The sequence below is a fragment of the Mytilus galloprovincialis genome, chromosome 7 (assembly GCF_965363235.1).
Source record: "Mytilus galloprovincialis chromosome 7, xbMytGall1.hap1.1, whole genome shotgun sequence".
NCBI classification, from domain to species: Eukaryota; Metazoa; Mollusca; class Bivalvia; order Mytilida; family Mytilidae; genus Mytilus; species Mytilus galloprovincialis.
Window position 1 is genome coordinate 14,953,541 of NC_134844.1, and position 12,162 is coordinate 14,965,702.

General features: G+C 31.3%; 2 protein-coding genes across 2 annotated transcripts in view; one reads left to right on the plus strand and one right to left on the minus strand.

The window, feature by feature from the left end:
- Window positions 1-2,910: 2,910 nt before the first annotated feature.
- Window positions 2,911-11,101, minus strand: LOC143082392 (vesicle-associated membrane protein 8-like). The gene is made up of 4 exons (XM_076258035.1): window positions 11,005-11,101; window positions 9,344-9,474; window positions 8,408-8,551; window positions 2,911-7,220 (listed from the first exon to the last, which is right to left on the minus strand). Coding segments are annotated over exons 1-4 (351 nt in total). The 5' UTR covers window positions 11,007-11,101; the 3' UTR covers window positions 2,911-7,146.
- A 175-nt stretch (window positions 11,102-11,276) lies between these two features.
- LOC143082393 (importin-7-like) overlaps window positions 11,277-12,162 on the plus strand; it is a 46,113-nt gene continuing 45,227 nt past the window's right edge. The window contains exon 1 of the mRNA XM_076258036.1: window positions 11,277-11,465. Coding sequence (XP_076114151.1) covers window positions 11,382-11,465 — 84 coding nt within the window. The 5' untranslated portion in view covers window positions 11,277-11,381. The remainder of the gene's footprint in view (window positions 11,466-12,162) is intronic.

The window sequence follows — 12,162 nt, forward strand, 5'->3', positions numbered from 1 at the left end:
TGCAATAACTTCTATAAGGCAGATGAGCTTAAAAGTGATGCAAGTGCAATAACTCCTATAAGGCAGGTGAGCTCAAAGGTGATGCAAGTGCAATAACTTCTATAAGGCAGATGAGCTTAAAAGTGATGCAAGTGCAATAACTCCTATAAGGCAGATGATCTTAAAAGGGATGCAAGTGCAATAACTCCTATAAGGCAGATGAGCTTAAAAGTGATGCAAGTGCAATAACTCCTATAAGGCAGATAAGCTTAAAAGTGATGCAAGTGCAATAACTCTATAAGGCAGATGAGCTTAAAAGTGATGCAAGTGCAATATCTTCTATAAGGCAGATGAGCTTAAAAGTGATGCAAGTGCAATAACTCCTATAAGGCAGGTGAGCTCAAAGGTGATGCAAGTGCAATAACTTCTATAAGGCAGATGAGCTTAAAAGTGATGCAAGTGCAATAACTCCTATAAGGCAGATGATCTTAAAAGGGATGCAAGTGCAATAACTCCTATAAGGCAGATGAGCTTAAAAGTGATGCAAGTGCAATAACTTCTATAAGGCAGATGAGCTTAAAAGTGATGCAAGTGCGGAGTTGTCTAGCTGTAATTATAGATATATAGATCTTGATAGTTATAAAAGTTCTGCTTCTGTCAGATTCTCCGTTTCCATTCTCAATTCTATATGACATCCAGGACAAAAATATGTACACTTTTAACAATTAATCCAGAAATCACAGGGGCCGATCCAGCCATTTTCAAAAGTGGGTTTCCCAATAGAGGATACTGAAGCTGCACGTATAGTTACCGGCTTACCATGTTATGCTAGTATCAACTCTATTTATAGAGAGACGGGATGGGAGAAATTAAGTGTCAGAAGGGAAGTTAAAAAACTGACCATGTTTTATAAAATTGTAAATAACCAAACACCGGATTATTTACAAGTATTGGTTCCTCCGTATGTATCAGATACTAATAATTATAACCTGCGAAATAGACATAACATTAATATACCATTGAATCGTCTATCAGTTTATCAACAGTCTTTTTTTCCATCTTCTATTACATTGTGGAATGAATTAGATTTGAATATTCGTCAAATTCCTACTTTCTCTTCCTTCAAGTTACAATTGCAACAACTGTATTTTCATAATGTAAAACCTCCTAGGTACTATTTTTATGGAGATAGACTGCTATCTATATTACATGCAAGGCTACGCAACAAGTGCAGTGCACTTAGCGCAGATTTAAACAAGGCCAATTTAGTACATGATGTATATTGTGCATGTGGGTACACTAGTGAAAGTGTTGAACACTATTTATTATATTGTAATAAATTTGCATCGCAAAGAAATGTTATGCTTATTGAACTGACCCACTTAGACATTCCTGTTACAATAGATTTGTTATTGTTTGGTAATGACAACTTAGATACAAAAGACAATTTTGTAATATTTTCTGCTGTACATAAATATATAAAAGAAACTCAACGTTTCTCACTCTGATAACAACCTTGCTGGTTATTGTTTTATTTACTAGTCTACAGTACAGACTATGCATTGTTCGAATGATCGATTTGTTGTTCATAACGGTTAACATAATGTTTCGCCTCAATGGATTTCAATTATTGAAGTTAATACAAAAACGATACTTACATTACATCTATGTTCTTGTCATCCCTTTATCCGCATTTTTAAAGTCAGAATTTAATGTCCGTATCACAATTATATATATTCACAATATTGCATGTTACTTTTACAACTTATACAGGTAAATATTATAGAAAGTCATTGATAAACACACTAGTAACAGTTGGTGTTTCCCTTTAGACCGATCGTTTGGGTGTGTTTGATTACTCAAAATAAGAACGTTTGATATCCATTGAGCCGTTTCTATTATTTTTTGTGTATAAATATTATAATAACAATAGTTGTGATTTATTTAATTATTTTTCATGCCTTCATGCTTATTAGAAAAATACAAATTTACGTAATGTGCTATATAAATATAATGTATATTCATGTATATTATGGAGAAGACGGAACTAAGTTGAAAAACTTGTGTCTAATCCATTTGTTTTGAACAATAAAATATGTTTAAACTAGAGGATAAAAAATGGGGTTCCATACATATGTCCCAATTCAAATGAATTAACTGTTAAAAAGGGGGTTCTAACCCCTAGCTTCCTATACATATGTCCCAATTCAAATGAATTAACTGTTAAAAAAGGGGGTTCTAACCCCTAGCTCCCCTCTTTTTTTGAATTAAATATTGTTGAATACTGTTCATTTTGTGGGTACAGGTTAACCACCAATTCAAATGATCAAAGAATTAGATATTTTCCATAGGTTTGTGTGCAAACCTTGGCAAAACTACTAAATTACTGAGTATCCACGAGATGTTAGTCTATTCACAAAAATTTGTACCCAGGAAATTAATACCACCATTTGAGCATCCTAAATTAGGACAAGGACATTCGATAAATCATATGGACATTAATGGTCATATTCTTATTACAATGAACATATAGTTTTATGTTTGTCATTTCTGGGACTTTTACAGCTGACTATGTTGTATGGGTATTGTTGCTCATTTTGATAGTAATGCTGTCACTAACAGAGGTCTCACTGCATGTTCATTGAATCTCCTCCCTGATAAGGCTTAGACCAGTACTTGGGTGGGGGCATTCAGGAAGTGTGTCCAGTCTCGGGTGTCTAAACCTCCATATTATTTTTACATTGGTAAGCGATTACGTCAAATTTATCACAAGACTTCGAATGCAATGCAGTTCTCTAAATCAACGTCTCTGGTGTTAAGTTGTCTCATTGGCAATTATAACACATCTTCTAATTTTTATATATAAACCAGACCAGCAGTCCTAACATATATGGCATGTTCTTACATTTTTTTACAGCAAAAAGCAAGATGCTTGTTATAATGACATTTTTTTTTATTTCATTAAATATATATGACAGAATAAGTTATACAAAAATAAAAAATAATCTAAGAGGTTTGTTCCATAAAAATAGTAAACTCTTACATTGTCTGACTATTAAATAAGCTCAAAAATCATATATGAATTTAATAGAGAATCAGTATTTTGGACTAATTAGCATATTTATAAGTAAGGCATTGTATTGATAAAATACTGTCGATATACACTTATTTGTCATCACCAGCTATAGATTTCAGTTAAAATGTCTTTAAAATGAATGCCCCAGTATATTCATGAGGAAATAATATTCTTTTAGAATTACTTCATATGAAAATTTGAACAAGTAGATTTATTTTTAATTTTGACTGAAATCATAAAAACATAAAATAAAAATAATCACACTTTCAAATCTGAAGCTCAATTAAAATGAAGAAGGATGAAAAATACAAAATATGTTTTTTTATCTTTTATTACAGATGAAAATGTATACTTTATAAATAAGTTATTGAACTGCAAGCATGTTTGGAAAGTAAATTGGTCTTTACTTCATATTGATAAACAGGTCAATTTATGAGGATATTTTTCAATTTATGAATGAGTGCTCTATAAAATTCTTATGCATATATTATTGAGGGGGAGGACAGGGGGTACCCTTCTCCCTTCTCCCACCCCTCTTCTCCTATCCACCCCCGTTCTCCTTTCTCCCATTAGAATAAAACATCTCCTTTTGATATTTTTTCTTGAAATATTAGATCATTTTTTAAAAGGAGAGATATTTTATTTTTTCCCCTTTCTCCAACTTTTTCTCCTTTCTCCCAGCCTTCCTCTCCTTTCTCCCTGTCTCCCTTACCCCTGTCCTCCCCCTCATTATTGTAAATTGCATAATGCCAAAGAAATCTAAAACAAATTCCATGGCATGGCATACAAATCTGTTAAACATTAATGTAATAAATAAAACTGACCACTCAAATACGGATATCAACAAGCGAATAAAACTGACCACTCAAATACGGATATCAACAAGCAAATAAAACTGACAACTCAAATACGGATATCAACAAGCGAATAAAACTGACCACTAAAATACTAATACATGTACATGTATTAACAAGCACATTTTAGCTCTTCAATTTTATAAACAATTTTTCAAAGGAATTCCTGACTCAGGCTGAAATGTTTACTGATTTAATATATTCTACTGACTGCAGGTTCACAAATTTTGCCTGCAATTATCATCGTGATTGTTGAACAGTGTACAAAAATGCAAGACAAATTATTGAGAAACTGAAAACACAAAAATAATGCTTTTAATATCAAAATTGAAATGTGCATTTAAATATTTGTAATATCAATTCCATTGCCATTTGCCCTAAAACAAATAAATACATCAAACAATTTTCAAAGTTTTCAGTAGAGTGGGGTGCTCATTTTCGCCACAAGTTTCCATGTTTTCTGCACTTTATGTTTAGGTCCTCATGTTTTTGAAGTATACTGATAATTTTATAAGAACATAATATCAAAAGCAAAATCTTCTTAGCTTGAAATAGTGTTTCTTTAAAACAAAATCATCTGAAAAGTTAAATTAAAGACTATATGAAATTTTATGATGTTTTGTCAAAGGGGGACACATATTCACTGTTTTTACACATCTATTTAAAACCAGTAAACTGTAGCATTAAACAATATAAATCAATTTCATTATAGACATTTCAAAGGTGTAAAGAACTGAAATTTATAGGGTAATCAGTCAAAGAATTACTTACAAATATTTCTTTGAAATCATGTTTTTCATTCAGGAAATTGACCGAAAATCCTAGTCCGTTTTTTTCGTCTGTGCCGAAATTTTGTTTAAGTTTATAGATTATCATATTTGTTATAAAAATATAGTTTACCAGCATATTTCTTCCATTTCAGCCATCCTTTGAAGATTTTACACCTCAAAATCATAAAACGGTGAAATTGTGTCCCCGGTGAATATGAGCACCCCACTCTATATTGTAAAAACATGCTCTTCAATGGAAAATTTAAGTCCATTTTAAGCAATGGTGACGGGTTTGATAATTAATATTACACAACACATTTTGAGGTTTTGTTTAATCTTTTCAGTTCTAAAACCCAAACATTATTTTTTTTAATCTATAAGCAATATTTACACCAGTTTTCTCTCATAATATTTATTGAATATATCTTTAAAACAGAATTTGCTATGCTACCTCAAATATAAAACACACTGATAGCCTCTTTTGACATCCATTATATGCAAAGTTCATCAAGGACCATTAATTCATAAGTCTTTGACAAAAACTCACAATAACAAAATACCAGGGTTATGTTAAACATAAATAAACAAAAATATACATATACTTATTGCACATTATCACAGAAGTTGAATAGTAATAGAATCAATAAAATTACAAAATGAGATTTTAATTTGTTTACAGCAGAATGCATTTAGTGTGTAGGTAAAGGTATTATCTTTGGTTAGCTAGCTTGCTAGCTGAACCTTGGAAGTCGTTATTTGGTAGGTATAATACCCTCCTTCCTGAGTAGTCTAGTCCTACAGACAGATAGATTGGTTATCTGTCGGACTAGTCTACTCTTAAAGGAGGTTAGTTTACCTTACCTTATAATGATTTCACTGTTCAGCTGGCAAGAAAGCTAACCAAAGATATTCCTTTTACCTATATACTCAAGGCCTTTTGCTGTAAGTGTTACATTGACATAAGTAAGCGGTGTTTATAAAACATCAGGCAGATGGCCATTTTTCAAAAAGTAGAAACCAGTAAGACAATTTATACATTAAAGGAATGGCAAATAAAAACATTTAAAATTCAAATAAAATAAAAAAGATATTGCAGTTATATATGATTGATTTGATTTGATTGATTTCATGCTTGATTGCCTACAGCTTAGTCAGGTAGTGAGAATGATAACCATGACAAAAAATAACATTTACTAAAGTCATTTTCCTCATTATAAAAATAATATTTATTTTATAATCAAGAACAAGTTAACAAAAGGTGGGACTATATTTGTAAGTATTAAACTGTATTGGATAGATATTCTTAAGATCACATCAAAAATACTATGTATTCTAAATAAATTGCAGTATAAATATACAAGGTAACAGTAAAAAAACAATGAAGTTAGCAGGTCAAATAAATATAACTGAACATTTCATAAATAGAATATCTCAAGGTTTTCACAAAGAGTCTGGGGAATTATATTTTTGTCGCAGTTCTAACATAGAATCTTGATGCCAATAAGGCTTCAGAGTCATGGACACCTATCAGTAAAAATCTATATGATTAAAATGTATTAAACATATCAAATAGATACAGGAAGATGTGGTGTGAGTGCCAATGAGACAACTCTCCATCCAAATAACAATTTAAAAAAAAGTAAACCATTATAGGTCAATGTACGGCCTTCAACACGGAGCCTTGGCTCACACCGAACAACAAGCTATAAAGGGCCCCAAAATTACTAGTGTAAAAGGTCATAAGAAGAAAAAACTATTCTCTCTCTTTCACACAACATATTTACAATTAAATATTACAATACTCCACTCAGTCTGAATTACTATGACATATATTATCAAGACATACAATTAAATATTACAATACTCGACTCAGTCTGAGTTATTATGACATATATTATCAAGACATACAAACAAAATAAATTTATTATGGATTTCTGGTATCATATTTATGTTTTGTTTCTGAAAATACACTTTATTATTTTAAAAGTATTGAATGCTTCTTTTTGTAACTTCAATGGGGTGCAAAAGCGTTGATTGAAGTACATTTTGTATGAAGCCAAGAAGCGCCATTCAAAAATGTGCACATGGTCAACCCTTTTACAACCCTATGCAGTTACAAAAAGAAGCATTCAATACTTATAATTACATTTTTTAGCTAGGTTCATGAAAACACGATTTAATCAAGTTTTTATTTAATTTACCTGTGCAAGTTATTTAGGGACCTCATGTCATCATGAAGGATACATTTTATTGTGTAATGAAATAGATTAAGAATAACGCGAGATTGCAGTGTAGCCAATAAGAATAACCTATTATAATGAAACATTCATCTAATGTAATTATTAGAGGATACTAATTTAAAAGCTTATAAAGCATGTATAAGTGTGTTACATGCTGATAAATTTGTTCATAAAATCTTTATCTCACAGTATATACATATATATTCTCTAAGAGCATGTGGTAATGATCAGGTTGACATTATGTACGTTTCATTTTTATGATGCCCACTGCCTGAGTCTTTATCCCATGGTTTAACTGTGACTACAATAAAAAGATCAGAGTAAATTTACTGTCAGACTTTTAGACTTTGAAAAGGATGATGATTTTTCACTTCAAAGTCAACTTTTAAAATATATTGTTAAGCTGATTATGGAAAAATGTTTTAAGATATCATAGAAATTCTATTTGTTTCACTAAGAAAGGTAAACATAATCAGATACTTTTTTGATTTGTCAGAAGTTTTAACATTTTCTATAATATTATCAGTTTTGTTTCTTTCATTTGTTATAATAATCATAACTTCTTATAATCTTATAAACAAAACCATCCCTTCATTATTATCATTTGTTGAGTTCAAGCTATGTCACCCTAAGCCAATTTATGAATGTGCCTCATGTATGTTATTTTAAGCATAATAAATTAAAATTTTAGATTTTGCTGTCTTAGTACATACATGTGACTTCAAATATTATACAGCTAACAGATATAAGAAGATTTGGTATGAGTGCAAATGAAACAACTCTCCATCCAAGTCACAATTTGTAAAAATAAATCATTATAGGTCTTCAACACAGAGCCTTGGCTCACACTGAACAGCAAGCTATGACGGGCCAGTTTGATTTGTAATATAACTGATATTACATCTAGTTAACTTTCAAATTTGTTTCCTTACAAAAAAAAGATACATTGGAAAAAAATGTTGCAATACAGATTATACTGTATCAACACACCGGGTAATTCCAATCAGATTGGGATCAGAATAGAGAAGAGCAATTAATAAAATGTTTGTAACAATGGTTAGGTAGTATTGTGATTCCCATGGAGCATACATTCTTTATACAAACTTTTCATTGATTGCTCCTAAGAATTACAATTACTCTGTGTTATAGAACAGGATACCCAGTGTAAACAAAAAACTGGTTTCATGTTACCGACTTTTGAGTCTGGATTTTAATTTTTTTTTCTCTCAATATAAACCAATTATATGATTTTACTTATTCTGGTTGCTCTTACTTGACTTGGTACCAGAATATGATACCACAGAAAATTTAATCTGTCCAAAAATTATATAATCCAGAGTCAAAATTCAGAAATATGAAAATAGTCTATTGTTTTCCAAAAAATGTCAAGACGTTTGTGGTGAGGGATTGTGTGTTCATAAGTACATAAACTTTCAAACTGACACTTCATCTTGGAAAAGAATTCAACAGTAAAATACAAATACTTACATAAAATGACAAGAATTATTATTGCTATAACAACAGTTATCACTATTATCAATATACAGGTCATTTTAAAATTCTTACAGCACATCTTCCTTCGTAGGTCTCGTGATCGAGACTTAAACTGAATGGAACTAGCAGTTAAGTCCTCTGTAATGTAAAAATTACATGCATATTTCAATTTGTAGCAAACCAAGAAAATATATGTTTTTCATTAGTTATTAAATTGGCTTTCTTTGAGTGTCATCTTAGTTCTGTATTTTGGGTTTTTTGTTGTGGCTTTGTGCAAATCTGATGCATAAAGCTATTCCAGCTGATTTTAGAATTACGTTCCAACATGTATGTTCTACTATCAAATCACTGTCCAAGATTTGGGGAAGGTTGAGGACTCTGAATCATTTTTAATCCAACACATTCTATATGCCTATATTTTAGTCTTTTTCAGGCTGTTGGTTTTTTATTTTTGTATCATTTCATTTTTGGTAACCCTGGGGTCTTTTATATCTTATTATTCATGAGTTTTGTAAATTATTGTGAGCTGTTGAGTAGCCTATAGATGTTAAAGTCCTTGTTCACTGGTTTCTAGTAGATACATTTTTTGTAGTAGTTTCACTAGCAATCATATCTTATCTTCATATTTTTATATTGGCAGAATATAAAAGGTTACAAGCCTTTTAAAAGACAATGTACTTAACAAAAACATCTGACTTAAAGAAGGCCGTACGGTGACCGACAGTTGTTAATTGCTGTGTCATTTTGGTCTCTTGTGGACAGTTGTCTCATTGGCAATAAAACCACATCTTCTTTTTCATATTTATGAGCTAACATTGTATATGTAACATATACACAAAAAATATTTTAAAACACTTGTTTGTGGTTATTTAGTTATTTAACTGAATGTTGCCACATCTACATTAAGTACATTGACATTGTTTTATTTACCTGAACGATTCTGCAAATCTTCAATTTTCTCTCCACGTTCCAGAACTTTTTCAACATTGTCCTTCAAAAGATGTGTTACCTCGTTGACATCTCCCTGTAACCTGTCTATGTGATCTGTATTGTGACTTGACCTGCATAATTAAAAAGATTATCACTTTTTAGAGAATTGTAATGCTCTTACAGAAATCCTGAATCAAAAGTTCAAATAGTTATACAATGTACATGTTAAATATTGATGGTGTTTCTAATTGTACACCATAGCACATCTTTATATTGGACATTTTTGGGGGAAAGGATACCAGGCATTCAGAGGTACTACTTGTCCATTTATTATGCAAGACTTCTTCTTATCTTCATGATTTAATCGCACTGAAAGAAAAACACCTACTCTGTCAGATACCAGAATACAGCAGCCCTATCACATGTACAATGTAAGAACAACTGCATATGGCTAACAATCTTTAAAGTATGCAGGTGGTAAACTTTAGAATGAGCTTCCAGATAAGCTGTGTAAGCAATCATCTTTCAATCTATTCAGGACCTTGACAAATTCTTGGTTTGGCAACTCATGACAATGTTATATGCATGTAAAACCAGTTCACTTCTACTACACAATAGACCACTTTCGAGTTCATCCGTCACAGAAAAAAACTTGTCAATTATACGCGCCTTTATGACGTCATTTACCAGATAGAGAGGGTCGCCTGTATCCCTGCACTATTTACGTTCATCAAGCGTCTTTGTGATCGTCATTGTGCAGGATAAACTAGAAATAATGGTTGTTCTGTAGGTACTTAATGACAATTCCCTAATGACAGCAATGCTGATTGTCAATTTTGAGAATTCAATTTGCCGACTAATTCGTACAATATAGAATTAATAATTTTCTAACCACTCGCTCAACATTGGAATGGAAGTGACTACGCCCCTAAACACACAAATGACGTTCACTAAAAGCAGAGTTTTTGACAGAAATGCATCGAACTCGAAAGTTGTCTATTGCATTTAGTTTCATGCTTTTGTTTTCAGCATGGCTTTTTATTTTAATAATTAAGGGAGCTTCTGCTTATTTGTGCTTTGTCACTTACTTAACAAATCTGCATGCTTAGTGTTTTAACCTTACAAGTACATGCTTCAGTGGGAGTCTCATTGGGGTGTTCTGATCCCAGATCCTACTGTTTTGTCAGATTCCAGTATCCTGCTTACTGTCCTTTGTATGTAAACAATTCTCTTTTTTTTCATAATTTCTGGTGTCCCGATAGACTTCATTTCCCATTATCACGGCACAATAGTTTGACTTCCACGTGTCATGCTTACAAAAAATCAGCAATACACACTTAGACCCCAATCAGACCCACTTCAGTGTTTCTCACCCTACAAGTTTATGATTCAGTGTTGTTAGCTGCTTGATAGAGCTTTATTAAATATAAAGAGCTTACATTTTTAATTGCTTTTTAATTAAGTTAACAAAATCAAATATTAAAGGCTTTATATCATATGGAACTACTTCTCTATACTAAATTCTTTTTATGATTTTTTGAAAATTTATTTGGAATTCTAACAATTTATACATCAACATATTTCAAAATACAATTTACAACAAATAACATATAATGCGAGGTTGTTTTTTGGCAATTCATTAATGTTTATATTTAACTTACATCCTTGATTATTGTGAAGTAATATAATTTTGAAAACACGTGAAAATGACAGTTTTCCACCTTCCAATATCAAGTTGAAAGTTCAAAGGGTCATGACCTGAAATATATTGTCGTAAAATATAATAATTAAAATTAATGAATCGAATAATTAGAAAAAATATATATTATTAAGCTATAATGTTCACTAATTGGTCGTCATTATTGAAATGTAGCTAATATTTTATTTTGTTATAAACTTCTTTTACAAATCTTCATTGGGAATTTTTACGTCATCGATGTCCTTTCTTGGCGCGATCACCGGCATGAACCTTGGTTTGGTCCAGAAGAAGACCAATTTAACTCCATTTTAATAACTAAAACACGCCTTAGCATATACAATGGAAGTCAACAGCATTGTAGAAGCCCTTCGGGCCACTATGGACATAAATAATAGAGAACAAGCAGAGAAACAGCTTCACGAGGTGAGAAAAAAATGCAAGACACGTTTTCCAAAATGGCCGACAACATGTGCGCTTTGACAGTTTTGAGTCATTTTAAAGAATATGGTACAACCAGTGATTGAAATCGACATTATTTTAAATACATAAAAAAATATACTAAAATGTAAATAGAGATGTTTGAGAATTTATTGGCTTGATTGATTTAATAAATAATCAGTTTGAATAATTTGCTTTTAAAATGATTACTCATTAGACAATGTTAGATATTTAAGACATGATATCACTAAACAAGGAAATTATTATTTTTAATTTCCTTAAGATATGATGTCAAATTCAGACGTCTTCTGAGCACAAATTTTTATCCCAATTAAAATGTTTTTAAAATAATTGTTCCTGTTGTCCTTGTGTGGAATGCTAGTCAATTTGTTCCAATACTGGCAATGTATATAATATAATAAGATGTGGTAGACGTGCCAATGAGGTAACTCTCCATCTAAGTCGCAAGTTTTTAAAGAAAGACGATATAGTTTCAAGCCTATTTGTCCCAGATACCTTAACGGTGCATGTTTAAATTAAACTTCATTAAAAGATTTTGCTATTTATTTAAATGACCTGTTTGCATTGTTATCATTAAACTTTGTTCCAGAAGCTGTGTCTTGATTGGCAACTAAAAGATCTTTGGGTTTTTATATTATTTTTATTCAGTGGCTGATCCAGG

What these genes read in the sequence shown, in the direction of transcription:
- LOC143082392 (XM_076258035.1), bottom strand. An exon ending in AGATTTGCAGAATCGTTCAG is followed by an intron (nt 8,552 to 9,343) that starts GTAAATAAAACA and finishes TTTACATTACAG; the next exon opens with AGGACTTAACTGCTAGTTCC. An exon ending in AATAATTCTTGTCATTTTAT is followed by an intron (nt 7,221 to 8,407) that starts GTAAGTATTTGT and finishes TTTTTATTGTAG; the next exon opens with TCACAGTTAAACCATGGGAT.